General features: G+C 42.6%; 1 protein-coding gene across 4 annotated transcripts in view; it reads left to right on the forward strand.

Moving 5' to 3' along the window:
* Positions 1 to 14786, forward strand: part of STARD13 (StAR related lipid transfer domain containing 13) — a 325192-nt gene that overhangs the window by 297286 nt on the left and 13120 nt on the right. For all 4 annotated transcript variants that reach the window (XM_068418853.1, XM_068418877.1, XM_068418871.1 and 1 more), the window contains 4 exons: positions 1811 to 3189; positions 4617 to 4790; positions 6848 to 7007; positions 12269 to 12467. In XM_068418853.1, coding sequence (XP_068274954.1) covers positions 1811 to 3189; positions 4617 to 4790; positions 6848 to 7007; positions 12269 to 12467 — 1912 coding nt within the window. The remainder of the gene's footprint in view (positions 1 to 1810; positions 3190 to 4616; positions 4791 to 6847; positions 7008 to 12268; positions 12468 to 14786) is intronic.

The raw sequence follows: 14786 nt of genomic DNA on the forward strand, positions 1-14786 counted from the left end.
AAACCAAGGTAGAACTGTCTGGTATGCCATTTCTTCCCTGCAGATAAAATGGCCAAAGCAGTATTAGCCTTTTCTAGCCCCTTTCTTGACGCGTCACTAGCTGTTTAATTTTTCTCTCTAGCTAGCCACAGAACTAAAAGATCTCCATTCATTCCTGTGTACTAACATCAGCTGCAGAGCACTGCACACCTCAACATTAACAGGTAAAAGAGGAATGACTAACCCCAAAATTTCATAACCATATTTTATTTTATAGTTTGGACATGATCTGAAACATCTGGCCAACTTGAAGTGATAAATTGGCAAAAGCTTATGGCATTAGTGAGACCTGACACGCTACTGATCCCAGTCTCCATCTTTTGAGGTTTTTCATTATTTAAGGTTTTGGGCGTTCTTGTAAATTTTTTTTTACATTTTTGAATTAGACAGGCCAGCGAAGATCTAGTCAGAGATGGGAGATAACTTTGCCATCAAAACTTCATAGAAAAATACTTCTAATAATAGACATTTAAAATGAGAATTTTTCCAGTCCCAAAATAGCCTTTCTGGTTTAGCACCTCATTTTAGTCTGACAGCCTGTCATATTTTACTGCCTTCATACTGCTTCCAAGAATGTGAAGAGCTGTTTGGATGTCATGTAGGTAAAGATAGTTTGTTCTGCTTTCAAACAAATGTACAAAAATAATGCAGTATAAACCCGGTTCAAAGTGAGGGGAAGGATACTCATTAGCAACGGTGGGCTTCGCATCCGTAGAGAACAGCCAGTTAGACACTGACTGCGCGCTTCATGCTGAAGATGTATCTTTTTTGTTTGAGCAAACAGATGAGAAAAATGTCATAGGGAGAGCTTTCATCCAAATTTTTTTTCAAGGCACATGTTGTCTGCATTGCAGAGTAGCTCCTGGAGCTGCCTAAACATAAGCACAACTCCACATGCCTAAGGCTGAGGGATGAGACCAGGAGGGGCTGTGGGGATGCTGCTGCCTCAGAGAGAGGTCGGGGGAAGCCAGAGGCAGTGGGGCAGGCTGGAGGTCATCAAGTTTGGGGTGCCTCTGATGGCAAAAGCAATGCAGAGAGTGGTTGCCATGGTAGGAAGGCTCACCTCAACTGTAGATGCTGCTCCATCCAGGACTGAGCCTGGCTGTTCCTCCTCCCCACACCTCCATGGCTGACTTCGCTGCCTTCCTTTGCCTGTTTCAGACCCACCCTGAGCGATACCTCCAAATATTATTTTTTTATTGTTATTTTAAGCATTGTGGCTATTTATCTGTAGCTATGTTCCTGAAATCTTGTTAGATGTACCTGGTCTGTGAAGTTTATAGCTGTTTACTTAGTTCTCACTGCAAAACTAAGTGCAGCACTGGATATTTGCTGTCTTTGTTTCCTAAACAGCTTGCATTGCTGTAGTACCCAGCTACTTCCCAGGCTTTACCGTGTGTATCTTAACACCATCCCTGCAAGGCAGGATCCCTTTGCTTGGACCTTTTTTTTCTAAACAGTCACTATAGGCGTCAGTCCTACACAGTTCAGTGCACAGGCAATCCGCCCCACAGAAGCCAAGAGGCATTGATGGGACTCATGAGCTCTCTAACAGAGAGCAAGCTTTTATTCCTTACTTGTTGAGATGCTCTCTGCAGTCTTTACAATTAAATGAAAAAGGCTGTTATGAAAGGACTAACAACCAATCTTTCATAAACTAGGTTCAGGGAGACTTTACCACCTGTTGCTCACATGGAGCAGCACAATCACATTAATTCAAATAAGAAGTAAAAGCACCTGCTTTTAACATGTGCCACTTGCTGTTTTCCAGAGTGAAGATTCAGATGAAGAAGACCTCTGTGCTATCAGTAATAAATGGACTTTCCAAAGAACCAGCAGACGATGGTCTCGGGTGGATGACATTGATGCTTTGCTTCACCGATCAGACAGACATGGATCTTCTGGGGACATTAAAATGAAAAATACAACAAGCAGCGAGAGCGTCCTTACAGATCTGAGTGAACCCGAGGTCTCATCTATTCACAGTGAGAGCAGTGGGGGAAGTGACAACAGGAGTCAGTCCGGCATCAGCAGCGCTGCCAGGGAGATCTGTGACTGCTCTGGCCAGCATGATGTAGAAAGCACACTGCTGCAAGACTCCACTGCGATAAACACTGCCCTGTCCTCCAAGGACAACCTGAAGAATGAGAAACCAACACGAACGAAAGCAAAAACCTTTCTAAAACGCATGGAGACGCTAAAAGCAAAAGGTGTGCATGGAAAACTAAAAGGCTCGGGAAGAACGGGTCCTTTAGAGATAAGTGGACCTGTTCTCCAGTATGAGCCAAAATCCTTGAAAGATATGCACTGTGTACAGATAGTCAATGGCGATCTCCAAAACTTAGGACAAGATTCAGTCAAAAGAGGACCTTCCTTTTCTGCCAAATCCAGCAGTGACAGCAGTCAGTCCGAAAACAGCAGCAGTGGAGTGAGCACACCGTGTTTGAAGGAACGCAAATGCCATGAAGCAAACAAGAGAGGTGGGATGTACCTGGAGGACCTAGATGTTTTGGCAGGAACAGCCTTACGGCAAGTGGTGGACCAAAACCGCAAAAATGAATTTCATTCCCAAGAGAACTTGGTTGTGCATATTCCCAAGGATCACAAACCGGGGACCTTCCCAAAGGCACTTTCTATTGAAAGCCTCTCACCTACAGACAACAGTAACAGTGTAAACTGGAGGACAGGCAGCATCTCTTTGGTGAAGCAGAACTGCTCTACTCCAAAAGAGACTGGATTGATGGCTTGCTGTCCTAAAGAGAGCAGAATTAGTATTTATGACAATGTGCCAGGTTCTCACTTGTATGCTAGTACTGGGGACCTCCTGGACCTAGAGAAAGATGTCCTTTTTCCTCATTTAGATGACATTTTGCAACATGTCAATGGTCTCCAGGAGGTGGTAGATGGCTGGTCAAAGAATGTGTTGCCAGGTCTGACAGCTGATGATGTGTCAGTCAGGGAATCTCCGTCATTGCCTTTCCCGTCGCCCACACAGATCACTCTTGATTTTGAAGGAAACTCTGTCTCTGACGGCCGGACCACACCAAGTGACATGGACAGAGATGGAACATCCCTGAATGAATCCGAAGCCACTGGTGTTAGGGACAGGAGAGACTCTGGGGTGGGAGCATCGCTCACGAGGCCAAGCAGGTAGGTAGCAAAATTTTGTACACAAATCCATAGACTGTGAAATACGATATAATGAAGCAGAGGCTCTCAGCCCAGGAGTCAGAAGGGGCAGGGTACCGTTACAGATGTAGTCGTCCTGTATGGGGATGGGGACTTCCCAGGGAAGGGTGGGACTTTGAGAGAAGGGACATCCTGCTATGGAAATTCTTGTGTGTAATCAATGGAGAATTGGTTTAATAGAGCAAACTAAGGCATTTTTTTCTCTCTTGATCCATTGATTACATAGTAGGACCCTGTATACGTTGTGGGATGTATTTTCATTTTGTCTTCTAAGTTATGCACCCTGGTATTTATGTGTCCGTAGCTTTGTGCACTTTTTTTTATGCACTGGTCTGCTTTAAAAATGTGTCCTTTTGTGCTCAGAGAGAATTTCCCTACCCTGCCTCTGTCCTTTATGTGACAGGATGAAATGATGGTATACAATTAACTTCTTAATAAAAGTGAAAAGCGGGATTTTGTTAATAGTTTGCAGACCTGTTTTAAGTCAAAGAGATAAGTTCCTGTTGAGCCGAGGGAGCATGGTCCTCAGTAAATGCCTTTGTGGATCCATACTGCTGTGTGTAGGGTGGCTTTGTATGTGTGAAAGCAGTGAGAAAATACCTGGTATTCTCTGATCTGCTGTCAGTCTCATCATGTCCTCATAGAGGATTCTGCCATGCCATGTTTACTGCTGTCCATGCTTGCTCATCACTATCACAAGCAAGTGAACTCGAGGAAACTACTGAGTAAATGAGTAGTGCCAAAGTTTTTAGGATTTGAGCCAGAACTCATGTTTAGCGAAACAATAAACTGAAACGAGTTTTTTTCCTATGTATCCAGTATATAGAGAAAGTGCATTGGAGTAAAGAGAAGATGTGAGTGGCTCAATAGCTTGGTGGTTATGGCTTTTGCCAAGGAGACACAGGGTTCAATCCCTTCTCAAAAAAATCCTTCAGTATTTAATAATAGAGATATTTGGAGAACCTCATCTCCAAATACCTTGGTGGTCAGGCTGGTCCCCTGGGAGGTGAGGGACCAGGCATCATATCCCAGTTCTGAGTCAGGGAGAGAACATTTGAATCTGGATCTCCCACATCCTGTTGGAAATGTGTGGGCTGAAGGGCATAGCAGGCAGCACTGCTTCCCTGAGTACATGGATGGGACCCACGCTCACTTGTGAATCTAACATTAAAAAATCAAAGCTTGGGCATTTCCAAGATTAAAGAGGTTGAGCAAATTGTTTTATTTGCCTCTGAGCTACATTTGCTTTCAGTTGACACACCAGGAGCCATAACGTGTGTATGTTTATGTATGTTTTGTATATTGCCCAGCCCTATCTCACAGTATACTATCTTTTTCTGTCCAGTTAAAGCAGTTGTCTGATTTTACTATTGTTTCTTTTGCTAAAGGCGATTACGATGGCATAGTTTCCAAATCTCTCATTGCCTGAGCCACTCCATTGCATCACTTCACATCAGCAACCAGTCAGCAGCCCAACTGAATCTACTGCAAAAATTCTCTCTGCTTCGTCTTACTGCCATCATGGAAAAGTACTCCATGTCAAACAAACATGGTTGGACCTGGTGAGTACCATCAATAACTGGAAGAGAGATATTTTTAGAAGAAAATATTTTCTCCTAATTCTGTTATTCTGATAGTAAATTTAGTAAATACAATTAGGAGGAACAATTGACTTCAACTGTAGAATTTGAAACTGTCCCCTTTAATCCATTGCTGCCTAGTGACTCAGTGGCAAAGTCAGAAATAGATCCTGGAGATCTGACTTCATTCCTGTTCTCTACCAGAGAGACAACCCTGGCCTTTCTAACAACACTCTACTTCCATAAAAATAAACAGGAGTAGATGAGGGTGATTAAAAGTAGGAAATGTTTACAGTAAGTCTTCCCCAGAATTCGTTTTGTGATTCGAAAAGAAACAGCTGCTGATGATACTTCATGCATTCGATACTCCTTAGTTTGTGCTTTAAAAGAAGGGTTAGAACAGTTACGGGACTTTTCTCTGCAGATCAAAAGATGCAAGCTGGACCTGCGTTAGAGGGAGCTTGCAGCTGTAGCAGCTGTAACAGCTACCTGGTCACTCAGAGTGTGGAGTGAAGGGCAGATGGACATGAATGCTGGCAGTGTGGTTCCTTCTGTAGCAACTGGCTACAGAAATCTGTGTGTTTAATAGTATATGAACCCTGATGGGCCATGCAGATGATGTAAACTGGAGTGGAAATGAGCATAGAAAAGAGATTATAAGTATCTGAGAAATAATCAAAAGGATAACAGAAACTTTCCCTAATACACAGAGACACTGAGCCCAAAAATAATATGACTTGACATTTACATTGCGATTTCCATGTTCAAAGCACTTCATCAAAATCCCACTAAATTCAGCTGCGAGTTAGATAAGACAAGTTTGCCTTTAGAAATGGAAAAATAGATACAACGGACTACATGTAAAATCCACCTCACTGACATCAGCCACTCCGAAAAGTTATAAATCTAATCTGAGCAAGTTGGGTCAGCTGTCTGTGATCAGTGGAAAAAGACAGGCAACTCCAAAGGCAGCTCATTCTGTCCAAGGCTGAGGGTTTGGGTCACCCTCCGGAGGTGCCTCAGTCCTCAGTGGGTACAGAGGCAATCTGGACTGCTAACTCTTTCTAAATCTCCGTTATAGAGCTAAAATTCAGTAAGATGAACCCCCAGATCACTGTTCTCCTTTGGTGCAGCTCCCTGCAGCTAGCTGACAACACCTGTACTGAAATGAATCTCACCTTAACCAACACAAATAAGCAAACTAGAATTCTAGATCCTGCTGTTTGTACAGAGGTCTTCCCTCCTGACAAATATTTCTTCAGTTTGTATAATCAGTCTCTAAGGATTTATAAGAGTGGAACTCTAAATAGCTGTAAAGTTATATGCTGTACTCCTTCAGTAGGTCACTTAATCCAAGTTTTATCTTCTTCCCACACTGATGAGAAAAATCTTTGTTATATTCAGGTCATAGTCATCCTTTTTTTTTTTTTTTTTAATTCCACTGCAGTTATGACTCCCACAAAGGGAATCCAGTTTGTTCTCATTTTCACCATCACTTTTGGAAGAAAGCAAGCTCACCAGCTTCACTTAAGTTACTCAACTAGAATAAATCATATAACACCATGGATTAATCTGACACATAGGGATTCCCCACCATCATTTATTACTGTAAATTGTTAGTCAATCAAAATACTAAATCATGTAACTGGTAATATAAAAATAATTCAGCATGTTAGAGGACTGAACCTTCTTTTTTCTCAGATACCCTCTCCACTATGCTTTGCTCTGTCATTCCTTTGAGCCCCTAATGGATGCTTTAAACCATGTTGGCTTCGACTAGATGACAACTACGTAGTAGAAGTTTTTTGTTAGAACGGATTGTTATGCTGTATCTTAGAGCCAGAGGCCATCTACTTATAGAAGTTATCAAGAAATCCATCAATTATACAGATTGTACAATGTCCCTGTATTGAGCATTAAACATTATTTCACTATCTTTATTAAAAAGGAGGTGGCCTCAGTTACCAATTTCTGCCAGCAGTGTTGCTCAGAGAGATTCTGTAAATACTCTGATGCAGCCTGTTCATGTTAATTTTCAGGTCTGTGCCAAAGTTCATGAAGAGGATGAAAGTTCCTGACTACAAGGACAAGAACGTCTTTGGTGTGCCTCTAATAGTTCATGTCCAGAGAACAGGACAGCCTCTTCCCCAGAGCATACAGCAAGCGCTACGCTACTTACGGAGCAACTGTCTAGATCAGGTATGAACTTTACTGCAAGGACTCGGTTGATCTTTTCTGAAAAGCCACCCAAAGCAAGCAATGGTGAAGCTTTTTGTAGTTAGTACCAGAATTATTTGAAGATTGTTATATCTCATGTTGGGCCCAGATCTCCTCTGGTGATTTGAGTCTTGGTGCCAATACTAATGGTTTGACATTTTGAGATTTGTATCCAGCTGGACTGTTGAACTCTTGTAGCTATACAGTCCTGCTAATTTGTATACAATAGCCTACCTCAAAGAATGACATGATATCATGTCTATTGAATCAGAGCTCAGGACTCACAGCTTCTACCTGTATCTGCACTGCTTATGTTTGCCTGTTGCCACTGAGGGTTAACTGCATTCACCATTTCACAAGATATGGTACAAAAGGTTTTATTTACTTAGCAAAGAAAGAAAAGTCCAAGAATAGAGAGCAAACTCAGCAAAATATTCAAAGTATTCTGTTGACAAAGTCAGATATATCCAGATAGACTTAGGTCAGCAGAGGTTCAATGCCAAAGCCATTATGGTACGTTTCCTTTTATAGTGTTCTTAGCTGCAACAAGCCAGCTGGGAGACCCTCATGCTCAAAGTATTTCAGAGTTTTTTATTCCCTTTAGCTACAGAGCAGGGGCATACCAATCATATCTCTAAGGACGAGGATATGTATCTTTATGAACATAGGACTGGAAGAAACTTTCTGGCTGACTGAGTTCAGTCTTCTACTATTATTGACCTCATATCATATGACCTCTTCCATAACTGCTTTTAGATAGTTGTAAGATCAAAAGGAGCAACCAGCATTTTACTCCACAGACGTTGCTGCTTTCATAGCTCTGAGCACACGAAAAAGGTGGAAATGGTCAGTTCTGAACCTTTCAATTTTCTGGTCACCATTCTGATTGCTGTTCAGGTTGTTTCGTTGGGTGACAGTCATCTTCCCCAAAATGGAAATCTAAAAATTAAATGCCTATCTGTGAATCATGAGACCCCACCTGGAGTACTACATCCAGCTCTGGGGTCCCCAGCATAAGGGCATGGAGCTGTTGGAGCGAGTCCAGAGGAGGGCCACGAAGATGATCACCTCTCCTATGAAGACAGGCTGAGAGAGTTGGGGCTGTTCAGCCTGGAGAAGAGAAGGCTCTGTGGAGACCTTCTAGCAGCCTTCCAGTACCTGAAGGGGGCCTACAGGAAAGCTTTTTACAAGGGCATGGAGTGATAGGATGAGGGGGAATGGTTTTAAACTGAAAGAGAGTAGATTTAGATTAGATATTAGGAAGAAATTCCTTACTGTGAGGGTAGTGAGACACTGGGACAGGTTGCCCAGTGAAGTTGTGGCTGCCCCCTCCCTGGCAGTGTTCAAGGCCAGGTTGGATGGGGCTTTGAGCAACCTGATCCAGTGGAAAGGTGTCCCTGCCCGTGGCAGGGGGGTTGGAACTAGATGATCTTAAAGGTCCCTTCCAACCCAAGCCATTCTATGATTCTATGATGCTATGAATCACAGCCATTTCCCTTTACAGACAGTGGGGAGACACAGGCCCTTCCCATCTTTTCTCTCTGTTGACTGTAAAGAGATTCTGTAGTGGTCAGACCTTGACATCTAACTAACTCCTGGGTGTCAAAAGTGAGGTGAGATGAGTTCTGCCTACCATACATAGCACAGGAGTTGAGGGATGGGAGGAATAGCCTGTTGGAAATGGATTAATAGAAGATGCATAGAGACAACTAGAAGCAATATATTCAGTAGCTAACATGCCTGTATCGCTGTAGTAATCTCGGTTTGTGTACTGAGCGAGAAAACCCAGTATATGAAGAAAAGTGATGCAGCAAGCCTGGAATCAGTGATGGGGTTGGAGGAGGAGACACTTGCCCAAGTATGAGGAACAGGAGATGTGGGGATAGGGATGGGCTTGTTGGCTAAGAAGCAGAGCAACAGGAAGAAAGAGAAAAGAGAGTGGGGATAAATGGGGGAGAAAGTAAAAGGGAGGGTAAAACAAAAAAGAAAAAGCTCTTGAGAGCTTGAGAGGGAGGGTTTACTTACTGGTCAGAATCAGAGCTACATGAAGGGCCATTTCAACTCAGCTTGAGTTTCCACTCAGAGTGGAATTGGGAAAATACTGAATAGAAAATGAAGGAGAATTACAGATTGAGACCATTTAAAATATCTTTCCACCAAAAACCTTTCTAGGCCAAAACCCTCCAGGCAATTCAGCTTCTCTGCTTTACAGTCACTCCCTTTTTTCCTATTTAATTCAAAGTCTCCTAATGCCTGGCCAAAGGTCTGAGCAGCCTCCAGTCTCCCCCAGCATCTTGCTTACATGTCTCTTCCATGCACTGCAGAAGGCACTCTAGAGTCCTGAACAGGCATCAGAGCTTCTACTGCACACATTTGGTAAAGTTGAGGTTGCTCTAAATAATTGTAAGGTCTGGTTCCTGGCACTGAAATGTCTAAGATGGTATGAGGAGCTTCACTGTTATTTGTAGGATATATTATTCATTTTCAACTTGTGAAATAGAAACTGCTTTGCCTTTGTCAACTGCATCTTTATTTCTGTCATGCATCATATTGTTACCGGAAAATAGTAACCAAGAAAACTCTCCTAACCAAATGATAGTTTAGAAAGCCGACACTGGTTTATTGCAGCGCTGGGTGCATGGGGGATATCTCCTCCTAGCATGCACACCTAAGAACAAAAGCTTGCTCCTTATATACATAATCCCGAGAAAAGCCCACCCATTCCAGAAAAAAAAACTTATGCATAACACGTTATGTAATGCATTATGTAATGTCTTTACGCATGCGTACTAAATTGGGGAAGGGGTCTTGGGTGGTCTCTGGGGGTCGCTGGTGGTCGCAATTCCCCTTTAATCGTGCTTCTGCGCAAGCGTGGTTGAGGCCTTTTTGTTTACAAGTACATGTGTTCTCAAGAAGAAGATATCGTTTTGAACTTATCTCTCCTCTGACACAAGAGTTTATGAATCAAGTTAATTTAGACATCACAAAGTTATTCTCTACAATTTTGTTTTGTCTTTTGGCCTTATATAATTAGCAGAGACCTTTGTTTTTCTGGGACTAAGCGTAAACAGCATGAATCATTATTTACTAGAACCTTGTTATCAATCCCATAAACAAACTCTATCTACAAAACATGTAGTTTACTTCAGAACCTATTGTTATTATTCTAGCTAAAAGGAAAATTATTGACAAGAAAGTTTGTTCTGTACAAAGGTAACACAGAGCAAGGCTTTAGAGCCTACTCGAGGCCTACTCTTGCTAAACTGTTGCTAACTCTGAGGCCTACTCTTGCTAAACTGTTGCTAACTTGAACCGTCTGGTATCAATATGGCTCCTTGCAAGGCAGATGATCCACAGCATGAGGATAATAAAGAGTTTGGGCCAGACTAACCTCTGATAAATCACTGGATTTATAGTCCCATTTTATTTATAGAATGAGTCTGTAATATTGCAGAACAGAGCCTAAAATATCTTTTTCTATATCAAGTGAAGAACTGCCCTCTTTTGATTAATTATGATTTTTTTCTAAGAAAAAAGGAAATAGGAGTTTGGATAAAATCATTAAACAAAAAACAGAGATGGAGAGTAACAGAATGATGCGCAGCAGGAGATTACACAGGTGAGATTTGATGTGTGACCTCTCGAATCAGACTTAGCTGGAATTTTTTAAAGGTTCTTTATACCAGCAAGGACACTTTCCATCAAAAGCAGAGAACTGAGCCTCTGCTCTCACATTTATCTACCACATGCCAAACCTGTATTTTTTGGATAGAATTAGCATGGGTCCTTCTGCATCTTCAGCACACATTTCTAAGAGGAAAAGGGATTTAAAAGAAGAAGAGAAAGGGAAAACCAGATTAAAAGAGACAGGTGCTCTTTCTTGTATTCTCTTGTCAGAACGAAGAGCACAGCTTCACCTGTGAACAGAAATACAGTGCACCAGGAGGTACACAGGGCACACTCCAGTTCTCTACTTCCTACACATAAATATAGCATATAAGCAATGCTAAATTCATCAATAAGACAACAGCAGAAGAGCCGCTCACAGCCAGTCTCGTGTAGCAGCTCATCTTCGTATAAATAAATATATCCCCTCACAGAGCTGCATAGTATGCAATTAGTGTCATTAATGTGTGAGTTAACCAAAGACCTAAATACCATGTTCCTGAGCACGGGAAGTGTTCTAGGGAGAGGAGAGACCTTCGTGAACTCTGTGCCCGTAGAAGTGAGGGGAGGAAGGCCAAAAGGCATTTGCCTTTACACATTTTTATTGGTGGGCTACACCACACAGAAAGCTGAACAGACCACCAGCAAGACAGCGGGCATGGAGGAAGAGAAGTCTATAACTCCAAACCTGAAATGTGGCTTTTTCATAGGTCTTTCTCAATATTTCACCTTTTCCCCTGCAAAACTGAAGGCAAACAGTGCTAACACTTCCCAAATGAAACACTGTAAACTCACTTGGGATTAAATAATGTGGTTGAGGCTCAGGAATTCGCCCCCGGGGGAATTCCACTGGTGAGAAGGACGGTAAAAGGGCAGCACTGCTGTGGAGGCACTCGAAGGCATCATTTGAAGAATTACCACTTCCTTTAGAATAGAGAGCAAACAGGATAAAACTGTGTCATAGTGACACCGCACAAGTAATCCCTCTGCGGCCCTCACTTTCGAACTGGGGTTTTTGGTGGGATTTGGGGAACTGTTGGAAGCAGAGAGCAGGAAGGGGAAAAAATAGATTTGGTTTTGATTTTAAAGCTCTACCAGGATGTACTGATCTTTTGCCACAGCATTTATTACTTAGCTGAGCGTAATATTTTCTTAGTTTCTTAGTTAGTCTTCAAAATACATACCCAAATAAACATGAGGAACCAGATTCTCAGCTGGAGTAAATCAACAGACAGTCACCCAAGCCAAGCAAGCCACTGCTGATTTATATCAGCCGAGCATCCTGCTTAAACTCTTCAGGCAGCAGGGAAGCCACATGCTCCCTCTAGGATGGGATACAGAGCGGCAGTGGTATTAACCCTTACAGTCCTGCCGTCAGAGCATGCACTTGCCTACAAGACTGTGGGCAAGTCATGACCATCACATTTGCACATGTTTCTCTTGTTCTTGCCTAGAGTAAAATAAGCAACCCGAGCTTTGGTCATGATCAAAGTCTCCTGTCATAGATTTTTTTAATACATATATATTCATTAAGTAACATTTTTTTTTTCACTCAATTCAACATGGTGCCTTTTTAGGTGGGTCTGTTTCGAAAATCTGGAGTGAAATCCCGAATCCAGGCCCTGCGTCAGATGAATGAGAGCTCCCCAGAAAATGTCAGCTATGAAGACCAGTCGGCGTATGATGTGGCAGACATGGTAAAGCAATTTTTCAGGGACCTGCCAGAACCTCTTCTCACAAGCAAGCTAGGAGAGACTTTTCTACACATCTACCAATGTAAGTTCCAATATTTTTATTATTATGAAGAATTAGAAAATATTATATATAGTATCATAATATATTGTAAATAATTTTGCTATGTTAACACTGGGTGTGATTCTTTCTGCTCACCTTCAAGATGTATAGAAGAACATCCCCACCTTCAAAATCTTTCACTGAGAGATTTTTAGAACTGCCTAAAGGTTTCAGTGTCAAAATACTAGTAATTTTAATGGAAAGACACCATTCAAACCCTGAGAAGCTTTTAAAATGTCAGCCTCACCATCAGAAAGAAGCCAGAAGGACAGGCTGCCACCGACATAAAAAGTGTGAAGACTCATGTTTTTGTCAGATTTCTTTGAACTGGTGGCCCATTTCATGCAGACATCTCAATAGAAGCAAGTCTTCTGGGCATGGAGAAGTGGTACTTGATGATGAGAATATGAGCCCATGCAGTTCCCTTCCTTGCTGTGACTTGATTATTTGCCTTTTCATGACAGTCAATAAAATGTATGTGCAAGCAACAAGGTGCTTTCATACACTGTCTCAGCTTCTATGTAAAGATCTCAGAGAGAGAGAAAAACAACAGAGGATGACTTCTTTTCGTTTCATCATAAGCAGTCTTCATCAAAATCTGAGACTCAAATTCATCCAAATGATGAAAATCCCTGTAAATCAGGAAATGACTGTGTATCTCTTCTCCAGACTGAGGGAGAAATAAACAATGAGGAAAACACTGAAAAGCCAGAGGAATTCGAGTTTTTTCCTGACAGTGTCCATTATGAAGGCCACTCAGCCGGTGCTCTGGCAGATACAGAAATGCATACCCAGCCAGCCTAAGCCAAATAATTGTAAGCACTAAAGAGAACTGTGTCTAGTCTTTTCACTTGCAGACGTTTCGGCTGCCAAAACCATAGAAAGCCATTTTTAAACACTCTATAATCCCATTGCTAAAGAATCTAAGTTACTTCCGTGCCTCCCTTTACTGTAAAAATCTGACTGTGGCACATAGTCACTAACGTGTTTAACATAGCAGTGTCTGTAGCTGGTAGAGAAATGCTGTGATCCTGCACATGAGAGACAGCATCGCAAATGAATTCAGTGGATTGGGTCATACATGATGTCTTGGGACACAAGTGAACTGAAACAGTTGGTGCTTAGCCCTGGACCATCATTTCCCCCCTCTTCTTTCCTTCTCACAGGTTACAGGTCTTGTCTGCCTACGCACACATCGGCGAGCTTGTTCAGTAAAGCAACAGAAATTCTTGGTGCTAATAAAATGGCAATCAATCACAATTGTTTCCATAGTGAAGTGGCCAAGGAGAAGATTATCCACTAGAAGGACATGTTTTACATGTCCTTGGAAATAAATGGCCTTTAAACTATTGCTTGATGAAAATTGGCAATGTCCTATCTTGCCATAGAAGAGGCTGCGAGTAAACCACCCCCTTGCCAAAGGAAGAGAGACATGGCAGATTTCAGTGTCATCAGTGTTCACAGAATCACAGAATGTTAGGGATTGGAAGGGACCTCGAAAGATCATCTAGTCCAATCCCCCTGACGGAGCAGGATTACCTAGATCATGTCACACAGGAACATGTCCAGGCGGGTTTTGAATGTCTCCAGAGAAGGAGACTCCACAACCTCTCTGGGCAGCCTGTTCCAGTGTTTGGTTACCCTCACTGTAAAGAAGTTTTTCCTCATATTTATGTGGAACCTCCTGTGTTCCAGCTTGCACCCATTGCCCCTTGTCCTGTCAATGGATGTCACTGAGAAGAGCCTGGCTCCATCCTCATGACACTTGCCCTTTACATGTTTATAAACATTAATGAGGTCACCCCTCAGTCTCCTCTTCTCTAAGCTAAAGAGACCCAGCTCCCTCAGCCTCTCCTCATAAGGGAGATGTTCCACTCCCTTAATCATCTTTGTGGCTCTGCGCTGGACTCTCTCTAGCAGTTCCCTGTCCTTCTTGAACTGAGGGGCCCAGAACTGGACACAATATTCCAGATGCGGCCTCAGCAGGGCAGAGTAGAGGGGGAGGAGAACCTCTCTTGACCTACTAACCACACCCCTTTTAATACACCCCAGGATGCCATTGGCCTTCTTGGCCACAAAGGCACATTGCTGGCTCATGGTCATCCTGCTGTCCACTAGGACCCCCAGGTCCCTTTCTCCTCTGCTGCTCTCCAACAGGTCTGTCCCCAACTTGTACTGGTACATGGGGTTGTTCTTGCCCAGATGCAGGACTCTGCAGTGTTATTAGGTCTGTAGCCAGAAGGAATCCCCATCTCTGAGTTGGGAGCCTGGCATTAGGATTCACAAGCGCCAAAAAGTTGA

This window comes from Nyctibius grandis, chromosome 2, assembly GCF_013368605.1.
Source record: "Nyctibius grandis isolate bNycGra1 chromosome 2, bNycGra1.pri, whole genome shotgun sequence".
In the NCBI taxonomy this organism is placed as follows: domain Eukaryota; kingdom Metazoa; phylum Chordata; class Aves; order Nyctibiiformes; family Nyctibiidae; genus Nyctibius; species Nyctibius grandis.